General features: G+C 37.7%; 3 protein-coding genes across 3 annotated transcripts; 2 read left to right on the top strand and 1 right to left on the bottom strand.

Moving 5' to 3' along the window:
• The first annotated feature begins 525 nt into the window (after positions 1–525).
• On the top strand, positions 526–5,147 carry LOC132201321 (uncharacterized). The gene is made up of 13 exons (XM_059627401.1): positions 526–609; positions 1,825–1,921; positions 1,985–2,045; positions 2,101–2,274; positions 2,337–2,464; positions 2,987–3,154; positions 3,352–3,472; positions 3,524–3,697; positions 3,996–4,121; positions 4,177–4,292; positions 4,347–4,520; positions 4,581–4,725; positions 4,778–5,147. The coding sequence occupies exons 2-13, from the start codon at positions 1,862–1,864 to the stop codon at positions 4,975–4,977; spliced, it is 1,647 nt and encodes a 548-aa protein (XP_059483384.1). The 5' UTR covers positions 526–609; positions 1,825–1,861; the 3' UTR covers positions 4,978–5,147.
• A 14-nt stretch (positions 5,148–5,161) lies between these two features.
• LOC132201322 (uncharacterized) lies at positions 5,162–8,815 on the bottom strand. Its single transcript, XM_059627402.1, has 8 exons — positions 8,603–8,815; positions 8,365–8,419; positions 8,014–8,190; positions 7,826–7,956; positions 7,599–7,763; positions 6,267–6,390; positions 6,021–6,204; positions 5,162–5,450 (listed from the first exon to the last, which is right to left on the bottom strand). Exons 1-8 carry the CDS (start codon positions 8,756–8,758, stop codon positions 5,426–5,428), a joined length of 1,017 nt encoding a protein of 338 aa, XP_059483385.1. The 5' UTR covers positions 8,759–8,815; the 3' UTR covers positions 5,162–5,425.
• A 1,257-nt stretch (positions 8,816–10,072) lies between these two features.
• LOC132200208 (lysine-specific demethylase 5A) lies at positions 10,073–18,902 on the top strand. Its single transcript, XM_059625484.1, has 24 exons — positions 10,073–10,297; positions 10,364–10,625; positions 11,112–11,189; positions 11,735–11,873; positions 11,936–12,093; positions 12,235–12,498; positions 12,875–13,153; positions 13,208–13,363; positions 13,417–13,598; positions 13,733–13,887; positions 13,941–14,068; positions 14,128–14,322; positions 14,381–14,687; positions 14,746–15,155; positions 15,215–15,423; positions 15,479–15,917; positions 15,976–16,132; positions 16,187–16,626; positions 16,703–16,796; positions 16,853–17,058; positions 17,112–17,285; positions 17,335–17,482; positions 17,533–17,702; positions 17,908–18,902. Exons 2-24 carry the CDS (start codon positions 10,410–10,412, stop codon positions 17,956–17,958), a joined length of 4,755 nt encoding a protein of 1,584 aa, XP_059481467.1. The 5' UTR covers positions 10,073–10,297; positions 10,364–10,409; the 3' UTR covers positions 17,959–18,902.
• Positions 18,903–19,007: the final 105 nt, after the last annotated feature.

Here is a 19,007-nt window from a genome sequence, read left to right on the forward strand (position 1 = left end):
GGCTCTTCTTCGTCGTACATCATTAATCGTACCATTTCTGTAGCTATACCCCATATTTATAAGCGAAAAATAAAATTCTTAATTAAAATAATTAATAAGCTTTTTTTGCCACGGTTTCAATCGTTTTCAATATTATTAAATTTTGTTTGAAAATGTAATGATTTAAATATGTAATATATAAAGTAAAATAGGATTTTATTAATAGAAAAATATAACAGCAATAAAGGAAGTGTGTCATGGGGAGACGTGGACGAAAAATCTCTTCAGGACGTGAAATGGACAGACGATTTGTCTCGCATGATCTCGTCATCAGCTTGTAGCTATTTAAAAGCTATTTTTTACAGTTCTTTATGTTTGTTTTAAAAGTATGCAGTTTAAATTTTTTTATTAAGGCTCACTTTTTTCAAAATTGTTTTAAAAAAACATCAATTTAACAATAATTTTTATATTTTGTTCAAATTGTTTTTACGTCAGTAGAGCGCGAGAGGAGCATTAGCTCTTTGCTGATGAACCCTACAACCTTTCGCACTATTTTCGGTGAGAGATTATTTGATACATTTTATTTGAGTTTGAGGCACTGCGAAGTTTGGCCGCACGTTTATTTTGCTGGTAAGATTTTGTGAATTTATACAAATTCTCCCTGTTTTTCTCTAAATTTTAACGTAAATTATTATAATTGTTGCTTTAATTTATTTGTTATCAAAAGTTACAGTTTAAATTAATTCCTCACTATGTCTCTGTGAGCAATTGGTCTTCATAATTACTTTTACATTAAATATTTAGAATCCTGGCTTGCAGTCATTGAACCAGAGCACTGAACCAGCTATAGAATCTGAACTTTTATTTCCTGTTTTATAATCCTACGGCACTTATTGAATCGAAATAAAATAATAAATGAAAATTATTTTCCTGTTCAATTAAGAAATTAAAATTTTTTAATAATATATGAAATTTGTTATAGAAAAACTAGTGAAATTAAAATCGCAAATCACAATCTCGTTTATTTTAATGTGTGAATAAATTTATTTAAGTAAAATAAAATACTTACTAGACAATTTTTATATTAGTTCAAAGTTTAATTTAGGGGAAATCAATAAATCTCCCTTTATTTAGATAAAAAGATTACTTAATTTCACACACTTCACAGCTTCATATTCAAATTTATGATCAATTGGAATCTGAATTGAATAATATTGAGCTTGTATTTTGGTTAAAAATTATTTTCTGCATTATAAAAAATTATTATATTCAGTTTCGTTTCGTCTTCCGACGAGAAAAGAGCTCATGAATTAGGGTTGCAACCCGCAACCAAAACTAGTAGAGCAGGGATTTTCTGTACCATGCAGAAACAATAAAGTTGCTCATCTCCACCGAGGAAGCCGGATTTTATTTCAACAAATATTATATTCTTGTACTGCAGAATTTCGCTCTGCTGTGTAGTATTTGAGCGCAGGCCTAAAGTATTTATCATCTCATAACGCGCAAAGTCCAAAATTAAAATCTTGCCTTTTTGCCTTGAGCGAAAAAGTGATTTGCATCTAGCCTGTTAGACCTTAGGTCGCTAAATATAAATAGTCCTCAACAACCTCAATACTTTTTAAAGTCACGCTTTTTTTCTAATAATAAAAAAATAAGTGCCTTTGGCTATTTCACGAAAAACGTTTTTGTCTTATTTGTATAGGCAAAATTTGAATAATAATGACGGTCGCATCCCGTCTTTTTATGTTCCCACTGTAATATATTTAATTTTTAACAACCAACAAAACAGAAAAGCTCGCCATTAAAAAAATGTTATCACAAAAATTTATAATACTCATATTTTAGTTCATTTCTATTTGGAAAAAACTAAGAAAAGCGCAATATGAGGGTGGCAACCTTTTTGCTCTTTGCTTTATTTTCTCACGACCCGGCATTGTCAAACGTATGTTTTTTCCTATATCATTTTAATTTTCAAAAAAATTAGAGTTTTCCGTTCTCACTGCAGCGCATCAAGACTACGGATTGTCCTGATTTCGGCAAGGCGAGACCCTTAGCCGCGGCACCTAGTAAGTTTCTTAAATCCTCATGTCTGTATATATTTAAATTTGTTTCGGATTTCAGTTTTCACAAATGACGATTCTAATCTGAGTTTCGAGCATTGCGGCGAGGCGAGTGAAAATGCCAAATCTCCGTGGCACATCAGCTTTTTCGCACGTAATTTTGGTTTCGTGGGAGACTCGGTTTGCAGCGGCGCCCTTGTTTCCGAGAAAACTGTCATCTCCTCCGATACGTCCGGTATAAAAAAAAAAAATGCTGCCCCTTTTTAGGAAATGATTTTAATTGTTTTATGTAAATAGTTGACTGCTCAATGGTCCACGATGAATTCGTCACGGGCTCAAACCGAGTGCGAGTTTTCGGAGGCGCAACTTGCACAGGTGGTGAGAATTGCTTCAATGGTCGCCAATCCCTCGGCCAGCATCAGAAGGTTTGCAAAAAAACACATTTCTAGTTTCGTTCAACCTATCAACCGATGACAAAATTCTTTATTTCATAGAAGAAAAATTTGTTGGACTAAAATTTTAGTGAAAAAGTATCAAGCAGGTATCAAGGGATTTTTAAGTTATATAGTGAATCTTGATTTAAATAAAGAAAAATTAAAATATTTTACAATATTTAATTAAAATTTTAACTATCAAGTTTTTCGGAGTTGATTTTCAAAATGAAAGCGAGACACTTGTGATTTGAAAAAAAATCATGTTTGCTGGAAATGAAATAATAATGGAATTTATCTATAGAGATAAAATCTTTATTTATAATTTATAATCCGTTAAATAAGAAGATAAAGAAAAATAGTTCTTTGTTTTCAGCATTTTTTGGCTTCATATATTTTGAGGATCACAATCATGTACCCAATTTTGAAAAATCTATTGTCAGAATATAATTTTGAGGGAATTACAAAAAAATCGAAAAGCTTTTCCACCAGTATTCTAAAAATCAGGAATTTCAGGTTGCAAATGTGACCGTTTTGAAAATAAATGGGTTTACGAGCGTTTACGTGTGGACACTGAAAAACAAGGTCACTGTGAGCGAATTTCTGAAGCCAATCTGCCTGTGGAATCGCAACAACTTGCCTGAATCTTTGCTCCAGTCAAAATTTTACCAGGTTTCACCATCGGTAATATAATATAATTTTTATATTAATTTCAGATTTTTGAAAGAAAAACTCAGTTGAATTAATAAATTTGAATTATTATATCACTCATTATAGAAAATGAGCGATTTTTAATCTTTACTTTTTGGAAAGCACATAATTATGTAAATTCTGCATTGTTTATTATTTAAAATATGCAATTTTTTACTAAAAAATGGCAGGGTGACTTGAAGGAAGTACAGAAGGTGCGAGACGAAGAGGGCCACCTGTCTACGCAGATCGACGTAAGCGAATGCAAAAATTTGAATCACACGATCCGAACCACCTCATTTGGAGCAGATTGTAAACATTTATTATTTAAGCAATATTTTGTGTATAAAAAATTTATCTCAGCCAGTTATTTGATTGTCCGTCGGGACAACAGATTTTATGTGCGGGGCGCTTTTTCTACGTCGTCAAGTGACTACACCATTTGGTATGACCTGCTGCCACAAACGGCGCAAATCGTGGCCGCCTCCACCGACCTCATTGGCATGCCTCCGATTCCAAAAACCAAGAGGAAAATCGGTCAGATAAAATGAAAATAATCATAATTTAAAACCAGTTAAAATAACTTTTACATGAAAACCATTTAAAAGTATTAGTTGCTTCAACATGAATTTTTGTTCTCAAAATAATCAGTGTGATTTTCAAACACTAATTTCAGTTCAAGTTTACCATTCTATAATTATTCACTATCACTATATTTTGGAAAAATATTGTATTATTTTGGATTAAAAATCTCTTAAATAGGTGAAAAAATCAACTGATTTGTTAGTTTGTCCAAGTAATTATATAAAAAAATTAATTTGAAAAATCTGCAAAGATTTTGGCGGTGAGCAGAGTTTCGCGGGTTGCGGACAAGATTCGGCAGAGCGAAACCCTTGGCACGCGACTTTCACTCCGCAGTTATGCGCCGCAACTTTGATTTCAAAACAGGCCGCCGTCACAGGTGCCCAAAATTTATTGAGAAATATTTGTAAGATCTATTTTATTTTTACGTTCAGCCGCGCATTGTCTATTTGACGAGGCAGGAAGGCGGATTTTGGCAGATCAGGTGCATCTTACTTTCGGCACCGTGGACAAGACCAAAGAAAACGAGCCGACGCGACAAACAGTCACCGTGAGTTAAAAAATGTTCATATATTATAAAAACGGGGATTTTGGTTCTCAATAGACTTCCAGGGTTGTGGTGCACCCTGAGTTCGACCCAGCCGGAAAACACTTTGAAAACGACGTCGCCCTTTTGATTTTCGAAAAGGATCAAATTCAGATCAACGAAAATGTGAAGCCGATTTGCCTGTGGAACGACGGATACAGTTTGGATCGGATTTCCAATAAAACCGGAAAGGTTTTCCACCTCTTGATTAAAGATTTCAGCATTTTTTTAAGAATTTTTTTTTATCTATAGGTTGTGATGGGTTTAGGCGAAAAGAGTTTGCAAGAATCTAGCCTTGAAATCATTCCTTACCAAGACTGCTACTTGACAAATCCAAAATTCTTCTCCAAAAACTTGCGTCCGACCAAAAACTTTTGCCTCGCTTTTGCTGAAACAGGTACCAAAATATATCATTGATAAATCGAAATCCAGCTTGAATCTTTTTTTAGGTGGTTCGTCGGATTGCGTCGGAGGAAACGGAGGCGCGTTTGTTCTGCACAAGAAAAAAACGAGACGCCACTTTTTGCGCGGCCTCCAGCAAGGCAGGGAAAAGCTGGCGTGCAATCATAAGGAAATTTCGCTTTTCACCGATTTGACCTTCCACCTGGACTGGATTGCTCAAAACACGCCGGACATTCATCTTGCTTGAATTCAGGACAAACACGTTTTTTTTTTTTCATTTTTATCCTCAATTTGAATGGGACGTAAAAATTGTTTGCTGGGAATTTTGTGTACAAAATATTGAAATCTTGAGAAATAATTTATAGAGTTAAAGTAGATTGGAATCTAATAAAAATATCATAATGAGTTTCAATTAAATTTTTTTTATTTATGTCATGGCACTCTTTAATAAAGAAATTTGCCGCATCTCTTTTTTTTATGTTTTAAAATTTCAGGTTGCAGAAATATCAGGCGAATTTTGGACGATCCAGTCCATATAGAAGCCGAGGTCTATGAAAACGGCGAAATCGTCAGGGTTGCAAACGTAGGCGCGGCGGCCAGCAATTCTCACCCTCTTGGCATTGCCAAAACTGACGACGCCGCGCAAAAAGAAAACGTCCGAGTGCAGGTCGTAAATTACGAGACCACCGCCGCTGTCACCAATGCAAACATTCGCTCCACCTTAATCATTTAAAAAAAAAAAAATTGAATTGATCAACTGAAATCGTGCAATTTAACACACGCGTTTTTGGAAAACCGGCGCAGAAATTCTCGGTGTTATATTTACAATTTCACTACGAAGAATTTTTTGTGACACAATCGAACAATTAATAATGGCTAGTGGCTCCTATTTTATATGTTAAAATTTAGAAAAAAATAATATTGAATTTGATGTAGATGCCTTTTTTTATATTTTTTGCCATAAATTTTTTTCTACTTTTCAATGAAGAGATTAAAAAAAAAGAAAATTTGCAATGCGGATTAAAATGTGCTCTACTTCAACATTTATTTTACTCAATTAGCCCAATTTTTTTCAGTTTTTCACAAAAAAATTTTCATATAATTATTATTTCATTGTGTTTTAGTCGTTTGTGAAATCGTTTATATTTCAGCTCAAAATTGTGTGCCCCTTTGAAGATTTGGGATGTTAATGAGCAGCAGTATTTTAATTTGATGAAATAAAACTTAAAATTAACTTTAATTCGCAGTAAAATAAAAGAGCAAGAGAGAAAAATTTATAATAAAGCTCACTGATTTTTTTTCTTGGGTCGCGGGATTTCGGGCATCAGGCCCAAATCCGAGGAAGCAAACACCATTTGCGGGATGTCGTCCCCGATTCTGAACCACCTGACCACATTTCGGGAATAATCAATCTTGAAATCACCCGACAAAAGGTAAAATCGGTCGGTCTTGCGCGCCACCAAAAAGCCGTAATCTTGCAGAAATTAAAAATAAATAAATAATTAAGGTTAAAGCTTGAAAAGATGCAAAATTTACGAGAACTTTGCAATGCTGTAGTGGCGCAAGTAATTTTATCTAGTTCTTTGCATTGTTCTGCCTCGATTTCATCACCAAAGCACTCTTTGGCACTCAAAATTCTTGTTTCCGAAAATGCGTCATCCTTATATAACAAATATAAAAATGAATTTATAATTAGACAATTATAATATTATTACCTCAATTATTTGCAAATAAATGACGGAGTGTCGTTGTCAGAAACCATAACACAATCAAATGGAGTCCGTCAAGGTGGATGTTTATCACCGTTCCTATTTATATTTGCAATCAGTGATTTTAATGATGCAATACTAGAATTCTTAAATGTCAAAGCAATCCTATATGCTGATGATGTTGTGTTACTAAGTGAAAACTTAGAAGAATTGAAAAAAGCAATGGTAAAAATTGAAAAATTTCTTGCAGAAAGAAAACTTCAACTTAATTTAGGAAAATGTAAAATTATAAAATTTAGAAATAAGGGTCGAGGCAGATATAAAAAAGATGATTCTCTGATGATAAATGGTCAGTCAATTGAATTTGTCGCAGAATTCTCCTACCTGGGAGTCATTTTTCAATCATCAGGCAATACCTTTACGAAACATATTGAAAAGAGAGTCAAATCTGCAATCTTTGCAATCTCGAAACTAAACTCACTAGCAAAATCGTCAATTTCAGCAGGAATTAAGCTATTCAACTTGGCTATAGCACCAATAGCTAGTTATGGAATTGAGGCTATTTGGCCATTTTTAAGCCAAAATGACCTTATTAAACTTGAGACTGTTAAATCAAGATTTTTAAAAAAGCTTATGTGTCTTTCCAAATATACAAAATCGAGATATGCATATGAATTAGCATGTACAAATTTACTCATTATTGATCTCTGTAATACATTCTCGTTAACTAACACGACTGAATACGAGAATTTCCTAAATGTAAAAAATGTTACAAATGCAGAAATCGACCCACAATTTTACAACACTCCTGCAATGACTGAAAATAAATGGAAAGAGACTAACTTTAAAGATCGGCACCTTTTTACGAGGTATGCTTGCCATGGTTTTCATCATTTGTTATGTGAAAATAAAGATTACCACTGTGCAGCAAACAAAAACTGTAAATGTATAAAATGTGGTGAACAAATTGGAATGTATCACCTATTCGAATGTAAAAAGAGTGACTTAACACTAACTAAAGCAGCTTCTATGAAAGTTTAGTGCAATTACTACCTCTTCAGTTTTTACTATTATTATATGCATAAACAATTAATATTCATGTATGTGTCTGTATACCGTTGGTATTTAATAAAAAGAATTAATTAATAATAAAAATTACGTTGACAGCTTGGTTGAAAATATCAATCTGGGAAGACGGTTCTTGGAAAGAGTTCCACAAGCAAATGGGCTTGACCATGTCGCTGAAAGTAATTTTTTCTATTGTCCAAACGTAATAGGAAGAAGAATGGCGTTCGTCATTGAACAACAAAGTTGCCGCTGTGACCTGAACAGAATCAAATACATTTAACCAAATCTGTCCTGCGATGGCTGAAATTTGAATTTAACTCTATTGCTCAGCAGCATCCGTTCGTTAGATTTTCTTCCGCAGCTGGGGAAATTGATGGGATTGCACAAGTTGCCCCTGTAAACTGAAATTTCTCTGCCGCTCTTGAAGTCTTCGTACGCGTAATCGCAAGCTGCACTTATTCAAAATAATTTTAATTGAACCAAATTTCACCGAGTTTTTATTATACCAAACGCTGAATGCCTGGAGATGAGCGTTTTGTCTGTGAGGATGACACACTCGCATCCAGCTCGTTTTTGAATCGACGTCACGATGTTGGCCGCCCACGGAGGTTTCGTTTCGGCTTTTGGAATCCACTCGCCGCATCTGGGAAAACTCAAATTCTCGTCACCATCCGTACTAAAAACTGCAATTCAAAGTACATAATAACAAATCGTGTCGCATTTTAAATAGTTGAAGGCACCTTTTTCTTGGAAAAAAATATTTTGAGTATAAAAAAAAATTAAAATTAAATACTCGCTAGAAGTTATTATTTCACTCCTTTAGTACCAATTTTTTCTCTGAAATAATTATATTTCACCTGGTAATTTGAGGTTGGCGCGCTTCATATTTGTGCAGTCAGTTGTATTCATCAACTGGAATTATAGGTATATAAATTTATTTTAATTATTTTTTCTCCATTTAGATACCTTAATAGATTTTGAAAGTAAACAGAACATCGTAAATTAAATAAATAACCCAAATAATTTTAACATTTTTGAGTGATTGCGTCAGTAACAACGAATCAGGTAAGAAATGCATGAAAAAAAATTGCTTACAGAATTAGCCTGCTGAACCATCAAAAACGTCCAAATGCAAAATAGGGATGAGAAGGTAATTAAAAGGCCGGTCGCCTTCCTCATTTCAAAAGATAAGCAGTTTGCTAGCAGGTTCAAAATACATTTCTCGTACGTAGAAGAGTGCAAATAATCCATTGTGAGAGTTTATATTATTATCATGGAGAAAAATCGGGTGCGTGACCCAAAGAGGGATCCAAGTCCGCGCTCTTTGCTCGTCATTGCCTCGGCCATTATGGCTTTCACAGAAACGGCCGCCGCAAAAATGTGGTGTGAAAAACGTTAAAGGTTGTTCTGGGTTATCATACTTAGATGGTTTATATTTGTAAATTTGTAGACAAATTTTTGCATAAAAAAATTATCTTGCCAAAAGTCTCAATTCATATATTGGCACATTGCTGAATATTCAATTATTTTTCTGCGTTAAGTAATTAGTAATTATGATATAATTCATTGTAGAGTGATTAAACCACTGCAGTTTAAATCAGAAATCTACTTATACAACTAGGATAGGATTGGGATGTATAATTTTTTATTTCAGAATTGAGAACGGTGAACGAATATTAAATTTTTAAAGTATATTAATAGAAATGAGCGGCAGAATTGTTAATCATTGCAAATAAAATAATATTGGCAGGAAAATTTTTGAAGATGCTCTCTGTTTTTATTTTTTTGTTTTTTATTTTTTGGAGGTCAACTTGCCTTTAATTTGTTTAATTTATCAAAAGTTTAGTCAAAACGCATAAAATATGTCCGTGAAACTTAAAAAAATTTCAGATCCTGCCAAGAAGTTTTATTAATAGTAATATAGCTTGAGAAATAATTTATTTTTGCGTAAATTATTATAAATTTTTTATTTTGAAATATAGTCAATTTTTTTAAATTTTATGTTACAAGATTATGCTAAATAAATAATATTTATACTGTAATTTTTTTTTGTAAAAAATTAATTATTAATATCTAATATTTTTACTTTTTGGCGTCTTACATAATAATAAATTATAAATAATAATAATAATAATTATTCTAACAATCAAAATTCATATATAAATTGATAATAAAAACAAAGAATTAGAACTTCAAACATAATATTGTTTTATTTGAATTAATTTTTACAACAAAAACTATATTTAACAAAAAAAATTAAATTAATTAGTTATACAAAAAGGCACCACTATTAATTAATGCAGCAAAGGTTTTGCTATTGCTTTAAAAGTTATTCCTAGATAAAAAAGAGTTAATTTCCTGCAGTAAGTAAGCGTTTTAAGACTTTTATTTTCAATTTAGAAATCACTCAGGTTCCCCCGAGAAAAATCCACCTGGAGTGGGAATCGAACCCACAATCTCCAGGATGCAGGCGGAGGAATTATTGCGCGCCACTCGCACGTACCAAGCTGTGGGCTTTAAAGTTTAAATCGACCGCTGGCCACCTGGCGGCCGAACGCGAAAGCGGCGAGTCGCTCATCTCGCCATCTATGCATTGCCTGCCCCCCACTCGTTTCGTGCACTTTCTTCCTCGCTTTCAGGCTCGCACGGGCCAAACAAGAAGTCAACACTGACTGCAGCATCTAAGTACACACACAGAGACAGGGAAAATGACGACCATTACATCACGAGTGGCAGTCACGAATGCAGTTCATTGACGAGTTGCGCCGAGCCGAAGCACCGAGCGTCCTCGTAAGTGACCTGCCGTCCCGTTCGGCGACGCCGATTCACCGAAAATTCTCTTTTTCTCTCTCGCAGATCGAGTGAAGCTTTCGCCTGCCCTGCCGAGAGACGCTCTCGCACCATGGCCGACGACGACCTCAACGAGCTCGTGGTCAACAACATGCTGAAGAACCGCAAGTACAACCCCGAGGTGTCGGACGCGTTCAGCTTCAAGCGTCCGCCCGACTGTCCCGTCTACACGCCGACGGCCGAGGAGTTCGAAAACCCCTTCGAGTACATCGCCAAAATCAGAGACGAGGCCGTGCACACGGGCATCTGCAAGATCCGCCCGCCCAAGGTACGGCCGCCCCCACGCCGACCGCACCACCCGAAAATTCCAAAATCCAAAATGCGGCCAACGACTCGGATCGCAAAGTGCCCGGACGGATTTTCGAAAAATTATTTTTTCCTCGATTAAATCACTGTTGTAAAATGGCTGCCATTGCCATGCAACTTTCTTGGGGACTTTGCTTGGGTAGGGGGTCAGCACATTTTGTAATGTTTTTCAAAATTCGAGTCTTAAGTGAACCAATTTCCGTTCAATCAAATAATTTTAACCAGAAATTAATCAGAATTATAGGCAAAATGCCTCTAAAGTTGGGACATATGATAATTATCTAAAACGTGTCACCTTGCATAATTTTTAATTTTTCTCAAAAAAATTCTTTATAAATTTGTAATTATTAAATAGAATGAGATTTATATTGACACGATTTTTTAAATTATTATTTTTTGTCTTGCGTCGATTTATTTTTGAGAAAAAATGCTGGGTCCTTTGTTGCAGGGTTGGGAGCCCCCATTTTGTGTGGATGTGGACAACTTCAAGTTCACGCCCAGGGTGCAGCAACTCAACGAACTGGAGGTGAGTCCTTTATTTTTGCTTTTTTCCTTCGAAATCCTTCGTCCGAACGCGAAAATCGGTCGAGCGGATCAAATTTCCGGCCTGAGTCGCAGTAAATCCGACGATTTTGAAAATATCATTGCGAAGGTCGTCGCGTCACGTACGCACTTTGATAGGGGCGAATTTGAGTCCGAAGACTTTTTCGGGCTCATCGCAATTGAATTTGGGCCCAAAACGATTAATTTTCACCCAATTCGAATCTTAACGAGTCGCGGAGGACCTTTTCATGCTAAATTTGAAGCACGCAAGTGTTTAAAGCCTTGAATTTTTTTATTAAATTTTCTAATTAAAAATATTTTAAACTACAAAACTAATTAAATTGAAACGACCGAAGCGGCTTTAGTAAAATTAGAAGCTTCAAAGAATTTGGTCCGCTGAAGTTGTGCTTGGAAATGAGGCGAGATTTATTTCTTCTGGAAAATGGCCGATTTTTTTTTTAAACTTTTGTGACGTCGTTTTAGGGAATTTCATCATCCATTCTTGAGATTAATGAATTGAAATTTCAGGCCAAGACCAGAATCCGGCTCAATTTCATTGAGCAGATCGGCAAGTTTTGGAACTTGCAGGGCACTCCGTGCACCATTCCCATGATCGACAAACACGCCGTCGACTACTTCACCCTTTACCAAGAGGTCCAGGCAGCAGGTCAGTTTTTATTTTCTCATCCGAGGTTTCCAGAGTTAATATTTGTTTTCTCTTCTGCGAAGGTGGTTTGTCTCAAATCAAGAACAAGCAGTGGCTGGAAATCTGCAAGGCGTTGGGTTTTGCGCCGAAGAAGTCAATTGCCATTATTTTGAAGGACTACTACGAAAAGTATCTGCACCCGTTCGACCTCTTCAAAAAGAGCAACAACGGAAATGCAAAGGTTAGTTACAATTTCCACGTTAAATAACAAATAATTCTTACCAAAATTTTCCTTGTTTTATTAATTCATGTTGTACTTTTTAAACATAATTTACCACTTTCCGCAAATAAGTTTAAAAAAAAATATTATTTAAAACTTCAGCAGGAACATAAGCCTGCAAAAAGAGGAAGGCCAAGTAAGAAGAATGGAATGCACGGGAACTATTCGTTGCCAAACAGCAAGGCCAGTTCGCCGCCCAGTTCTCCGGAAAAGGAGCCCGTGGTTGAGGAGGCCGAGCTCGAGGATTATGAACGTTTCCAGTACATTGGTGGCTGTCACAAGATGGCAGGTTTTCGCACCAGGAAAAAGGAGCCAGAAGCAGCCAAAAAGCCCAGGGGAAGAAAGTCAAAGTTCAACATAGACCCCGTGAGTAGAAAGCCATTTAAAATTAATTTTAACTTATTCAACTAAAATCAAGTTTGTATTACGATGATTTTTTTCTTAGTTTTTTCCCGAAAGTTTTCATTCCTTTGAAAAGAAACCGTATGCTTAGCTTCTTTTGAAATGTTTTAAAAATTTTTTCCCTCATTGGAATCCATTATAGGAAATTAATCAAATTACAATAAACTTATCAGACACAAAATTTAAATTATTTATTTACTTCCAGATTAACATTTTCCTTCTGAATTAGATTAGATTAATATCTAAGAATAGTTTCTTTTAACAATTTTGTATTAATCTCATTTGCTCAAAACCCAGCTATCTATTTTGGTACTTTCTTCACAAACCAAATAATTTTCAGCTGGCCAAGTACGTTTGCAAGAAGTGCAGCCGTGGAGATAAAGAGGACAAGATGCTCCTGTGCGACGGCTGCGACGACAGCTACCACACCTTCTGCCTGGTGCCTCCGTTGGCAGAAATACCCGAAGGAGACTGGAGGTGTCCGATTTGCGTGGACAAGGAGGTGTCGAAGCCTTTCGAGGCTTTCGGATTCGAGCAGGCCAAGCGCGAGTACTCGTTGTACGAGTTTGGCAAGATGGCCGACGAATTTAAATGCCAGTACTTCAACATGCCAGTTCATGTGAGATGAAATGATTTGTTCAATTTATCGTAAATTAAAATGATTTGAATACAGACGGTGCCTTTGGACCTGGTTGAGCGTGAGTATTGGAGGATCGTAGGCACCATTGACGAAGACGTCACAGTCGAGTACGGAGCTGATTTGCACACCCTTGACCACGGTTCGGGCTTCCCCACTCATAAATCTCACAACCTGTCCAGCCCGGAAATGGTATGTTTCGTTTTGTTTAAAATTTTCTGTTTAAATTAAAAATCGTCACTCAGCCCTATGTTCGGAGTGGGTGGAACTTAAACAACCTGCCCGTCCTCAGTGACTGCATTCTGTCCCACATTGACGCAGATATTTCGGGAATGAAGGTGCCCTGGATGTATGTGGGCATGTGCTTCTCCACCTTCTGCTGGCACAATGAAGACCACTGGTCCTACTCCATCAACTACCTCCACTGGTAAAACACAATTAATTTCAACACAAATTTATGATGGAAAATTAAATAATTTAATTGAGAATGAAATAACATAAAAATTAAAATCAGTCTTCGAACCTATTATTTATGCGAATACTTTTATTATTCTTTTCTAGGGGTGAACCCAAAACTTGGTATGGTGTGCCTGGTGCCGCTGCGCCTGAATTTGAAGATGCAATGCGAAGCAAAGCTCCTGAACTTTTCGAGAATCAGACTGATCTTCTCCACCAACTTGTCACCATTATGAATCCCAATCTGCTCATGGAGAGAGGTAAAAAAAAGAATTATGCTTAAAACAGTCTGAACCAATGAATTTGATCTCAGGGGTGCCTGTTTTCCGCACTGACCAACAAGCTGGCGAGTTCGTCATCACATTCCCAAGGTCATACCATGCAGGCTTTAACCAGGGTTACAACTTTGCCGAGGCGGTCAACTTTGCCCCGCCTGATTGGGTATGTAAACTGAATCCTCTGTATTTGGATGTCTTGAAACTCAGTTTTGAACTTTCCAGCTCACAATGGGTCGAGAATGCATAGACCACTATGCTGAGCAGCGCCGCTACTGTGTCTTTTCACATGACGAGCTGGTCTGCAAAATGGCTTCAAAAGTCAGCAGGATGTCGGTGCCCATGGCGCTGGCCGTTTGCAAGGACATGAACGAAATGGTCCGGCTGGAGGTGGCTCTCAGGAAGGAAGTTGCTGCCCATGTGAGTGTTGAGCGTCGTCCTGTTTTTGTAAAGATATTTTAAATTTGGTTTTCTCCAGGGCATCAAAAGCAAAGGGCATGTTCCTTTTGAGACCCTGACCGACGACGAGAGGCAGTGTGACTTTTGCCAGACGACTCTGTTTCTCTCTGCTGTCGCTTGCAAGTGTAATGATAAGAAAATGGCCTGTCTGCGGCACTTCAAGAACATGTGCAAGTGCGACGGCGGAAAGAAAACTTTGCTTTACCGCTACTTGGAATCTGAGCTGACGACCAATCTCAAGGAAATCAAGCGTTCCTTAGAGGAATACATGATCTGGTTCAAGAATGTCCAGGAAATTGTATTTTTAGAAAAATCTGACAAGCCAGGTCAGTCAAATCGGGTTTAAATAAGATAGTCGACACTCATTTTGACTCCTTTTTTCAGAATTGTCTGAGCTTGTAGAACTAGATCAAGAAGGCCGAAAAAGGAAATACCCTCAGAATTCGGCCTATCTAGCATTTAAAGAGGCCATTAAGGAAGGAGAAACTACGATTAATTTATGTGACCAGCTCATAGCTCGAAGAGATGCCCAAGGGCTTGGTGATTTTCCCTCAGAGGATAAGCTGCAGGAGAATGAGCTGAAGGAGCTGGCTTCCAAGGTTTCTTTCTTGTGCTGCAAAGTGGCACACAGCTACATTCTAGAAGACACCCTTGCCGAGGTTGAAAAGTTCCACGCAGCTGCAGAGAAAATTATGCAGTCTGAAGAAGACATACCGACCAAAGAGTTGCTTGCCATTGTCAAAAGGGGCAAAACCATGGTTGTCTGGCTCCCTGAAATGCCTCAGTTAGAACAAGTAAAAACATCCACCCTTAATTTTCCTAGCAAATAATTAAACATGTACTTATTTTTCAGAAACTGAAACAAGCACAGTGGCTGGACCGTGTAAGGAGTCTGGAAAGCTGCAGTCCCCCTAGCACAGAGAAAGAAGTGCGAGAACTTCTGGAGGAGGTTGAGCTCCTCCTTCCTACACCAGCTGTTGAAAATTCTATAGGGCTGTTGAAACTACTCTTGGACAGAGTAACTTCCTGGAACAGAGCGGCTAAAACAGGACTTAATAATAAGTAATGGATTTTTAAAACTTCTTTAGAACCAGTGCTAATTTTCTTGTCTTGACAGGCCGACAATAAAGAAACTCGAGAAGCTAGTCAGCGAGGCAGAAAGTATTCCAGTCCACTTGCCTGACCTTTCGTCAGTGAAAGACCTTGTGAAGAAAGGCCGCGATTGGATGAACAAGTACCGAACCATGAAATCCACCGAACACCCCTATCTAGAGCAGATGGACATTCTGGTCAACATTGGCCGAAACTTGCAGGTCCACCTGGACCCTCTTGGTGCCCTCGAGGACGAGTCGATAAAGGCCCGAGGCTGGCTCGAGAAGGCCAGTCGCATTTTCCTCAAGAAAAACTCTCAGCTCAAGCTGATTGAGGCGTTGAACCCAAGGAAAATCGTCGGCATCCAGAGCAACAAGGGCAAGAGGAAAAAACTAGACTCATTTACTGAGAAAAGTTTGGACGAACCTCCTCTCGACAATGAAACCATTTTTGCAAACTTCCTGGTAAATTTTCAATCTAAAGTAAATTCATATCTAAAAAAAATTTAAATAAATATTACAGCAAGCTAAGCAGAGGGAAGTCCAACTGATGATAACTCTGCGAGAGAAGAACCTGCTGAAGCGGACTGCTGAGGGCGGCGACGCCAAATTCTGCATTTGCAACAAACCTTGTGCTGGGAACATGCTCGACTGCGAACTGTGCAAGGAACTCTACCATCGTAAGAAACTCCGAGCCACAAAAATGCATTTGATTAATTTGTGTTTGTATGTAGCTAAGTGCCTGTTGAACAGCAAGCTGACTGGCAAAGGCAGGTCAGCGATTCTGCAGCAGCCAGGCGAGAGTCAAACCAAGTACCTCTGTCCCACCTGTCTCCGGACGCGGCGTCCGCGCATTGAGACTGTCCTGCCGCTGCTGGTCGACCTGACCAAGCTGCCGGCGCGCCTGCACGAGGGTGAGACCCTGCAGTGCCTGACTGAAAACGCCATTCACTGGCAGGAGAAGGCCAAGGCGGCGCTGGCCAACGAGGAGGTTGCCTCCGCCCTTGCCAAGTTGTCGGTCATGAACCAGCGGGTCTTGGAGGCCGAGGCTCGACGCAAGACAGAGCGCATCATAAGCAGTGAACTGAAGAAGGCGGCCAACAACCCGGAGCTGCAGAACCAGCTGCCTTTGATGCCACCGATGGCCAATGTTGACGATATGCCAGGAACAGATGTGAGTTTACAGTTGATTCTTCAATGAACAAATTAAATTTTACCATTTCACCTATTTTAATGAAATTTGTTTTCAGATTACTAACAATATGCCTAAAGAGGAATATGATCTAGATTGCGATTTAGAAAAGATGAAAGGCTCCAACAACTCCGACCACGCCTATTCATCAAGTGAGTGCTTGCATTTCTTAAAATTAATATTTTTCATTTTTTTATTCAATTCTCAGTGAATATTGCTCGACTGAAGCACAGCAGGAAATCTCCTCTGGTGCCGCGCCACCCACCAACAACCCTTCACCTTCAGGAGAGCACTCGCTTCATGCTGGAGTCCCTGATGATGGAGGGAGACCTGCTTGAAGTGTCTCTCGACGAAACCCACCACATCTGGCGCATTCTGCACGCCAGCAACCCTGTTCAGAAGCAGAATTTTGAAGTAGGTTGAATGTGTTTTGAAGCTGATCTGTTCTTATTTTTATTTTTCTATAGAAAAATAATCCGGACTTGGCTGAGAGCAAGCAGAATTTGCAACCGCTGGATCTGTTGGAGAAACCAAAACCAAAGCCCAGAAAGCCGAGGGAACCAGGCGTCAAGAATAAGCTGAGGGTTGTCCTCGGAGCAAACAAGGAAAAGCTGCCGAGGAAGCCAATGGTTGGAAGAAAGGTAGTAATTTTTGTTCCTTTAAACAAGTAAATCTAAACGTCTGGTTCAGGGTAAGAGAAAGGTTGATGGTGAAGAGGATGATGTGAAGCCAGTAAAGAAGTGGAGGAAGATGAAAGCGAAAGATGTTTCGGCTAGCGAGTCTGAGGAGGCAGACGCTGAGGAACGCTGCAATTCCGACACCTGCGTTCGGCCGAGTGGTGCGTCTAAATAAAATTAAATCTTATCATAAATTAAAATTTAATTTCAGGGGATGAAGTTAATTGGGTACAGTGCGACGGCTGCTCCGAGTGGTTCCATCTGATCTGCGAAGGACTCAGCAAGGCAGACGTCAACTCGACAGACGAATACATCTGCAGGTCTTGCCATAAGTTGTCCTTGGCCATCGACGCAGACCCCAAATTGGAGCCCAAAGAGGAGGTAGGAACAATTTTATTTTTCTGAGCCAAACTTTAAGTTCAACAATTAGTTGCATATTATTTTGGGATTTACTTTTTTTAACCACAAGTGATCATTATTATTGTGGTTGGAAATTCAAAAGAAATCTTTCGGAGAAATGCAACTGCTGAGTTTGGCTAGTAATTTAATTTTTTTGCGCGCTCTTAACTGAATCAATTCCTAAAAGGAGGAGGAAACTACCACAACCAAAGTTGAGTGGACAGATCTGGGAGTGTGAATACAGTATTTCGGTGGAAGAAATTTCTCAACGCGTTCACCTTTCCGTAATTTCATCCGTTCATTGCCACTCAAAGAAATATTATGTGACAGTTGCGTTATCTAAATGATATGGAAGTATTTATTTGGAAACTTCAGGGAAGTAGCTGATTAACTTTGACTAAGCCAATTCACCCGCACTTGATTGTACATGCCACCAGCTATCATTCCCGCGCAGCATTCTTGTGTGTAGTGTCCGAATAATTTCATTTAGGAATTCTTAAAGTGTAATAAACGAAGCCTGTTTTTATGTCAATAATTAGTGCTTCTGATGTTTTCATTTGTAATTGGTGAAAGAGATTTAAAATTATTCATACTTAGAGGGAGAAATTGTTAAGTGTCAGGCAGACTAAATTTTCTTGAATGTTGGATTGTGCATGTACAAACACATCCACCAGTAATCACCATCTTAATTAAACTGATAAGCTTTGAAAGCGACCTGGCGGTCACAATATAGGCGCGTTTTGATCTCCTTTGATTTTAGTACAACTCTGTGTAAGCTTTTATATTATTGTGACACAACAGCCGCCTGCTTCTTTTCCTCATTCAATTTGCATTGACATCAGCAAACGACGCCTGATTTTTCACTATTATATTTTCAAGTTTATCTTATCGAGTGCGTGTGACACGTTTTCTTTGTAAATATTCTGAATAGATCCATTATTCAAATCCGACTATAAAATCAAGAGTTTTATTAACTGCGCGCAGAACTAGAGAGATAAATATAATTTGCTTTGCCTATCTAAAACTTGCTTTAAGAGCAATCGAGAGACGATGTTGTTTTAAATTGGATACTAACTGTCACTCTGAATGAAAAAGTGTGTACATATGACTTTTTGTCACGTTTCATTATTTGAACTCTACTTACTATTTAGACAAGTAAAATTATCATCATGCATCATGAAACACCAATTGATTTTTACTAAACAACAATCCTAGCGACTACGTTATTATTAAATAAAAAAATCACCTTAAATGGACAATTCCATTCGGTTAAATGATAACACAAGA

This window comes from Neocloeon triangulifer, unplaced genomic scaffold, assembly GCF_031216515.1.
Source record: "Neocloeon triangulifer isolate White Clay Creek 2 clone unplaced genomic scaffold, ASM3121651v1 ptg000014l, whole genome shotgun sequence".
NCBI classification, from domain to species: Eukaryota; Metazoa; Arthropoda; class Insecta; order Ephemeroptera; family Baetidae; genus Neocloeon; species Neocloeon triangulifer.

Excerpts from the sequence above, each read along its gene's own strand:
- LOC132200208 (XM_059625484.1), top strand. The coding sequence starts at position 10,410 with ATGGCCGACGACGACCTCAACGAGCTCGTGGTCAACAACATGCTGAAG. Across the intron at positions 13,154-13,207 it reads ACTTCAACATGCCAGTTCAT|ACGGTGCCTTTGGACCTGGT; the intron begins GTGAGATGAAAT and ends ATTTGAATACAG. Across the intron at positions 14,069-14,127 it reads ACTTTGCCCCGCCTGATTGG|CTCACAATGGGTCGAGAATG; the intron begins GTATGTAAACTG and ends TGAACTTTCCAG.
- LOC132201322 (XM_059627402.1), bottom strand. The coding sequence starts at position 8,758 with ATGGATTATTTGCACTCTTCTACGTACGAGAAATGTATTTTGAACCTG. Across the intron at positions 7,957-8,013 it reads CTCCAGGCATTCAGCGTTTG|CTTGCGATTACGCGTACGAA; the intron begins GTATAATAAAAA and ends GAATAAGTGCAG. Across the intron at positions 5,451-6,020 it reads CGACCCAAGAAAAAAAATCA|GTGGAGCGAATGTTTGCATT; the intron begins GTGAGCTTTATT and ends TAAATGATTAAG.
- LOC132201321 (XM_059627401.1), top strand. The coding sequence starts at position 1,862 with ATGAGGGTGGCAACCTTTTTGCTCTTTGCTTTATTTTCTCACGACCCG. Across the intron at positions 2,046-2,100 it reads ACCCTTAGCCGCGGCACCTA|TTTTCACAAATGACGATTCT; the intron begins GTAAGTTTCTTA and ends TTCGGATTTCAG. Across the intron at positions 3,155-3,351 it reads TTTACCAGGTTTCACCATCG|GGTGACTTGAAGGAAGTACA; the intron begins GTAATATAATAT and ends AAAAAATGGCAG.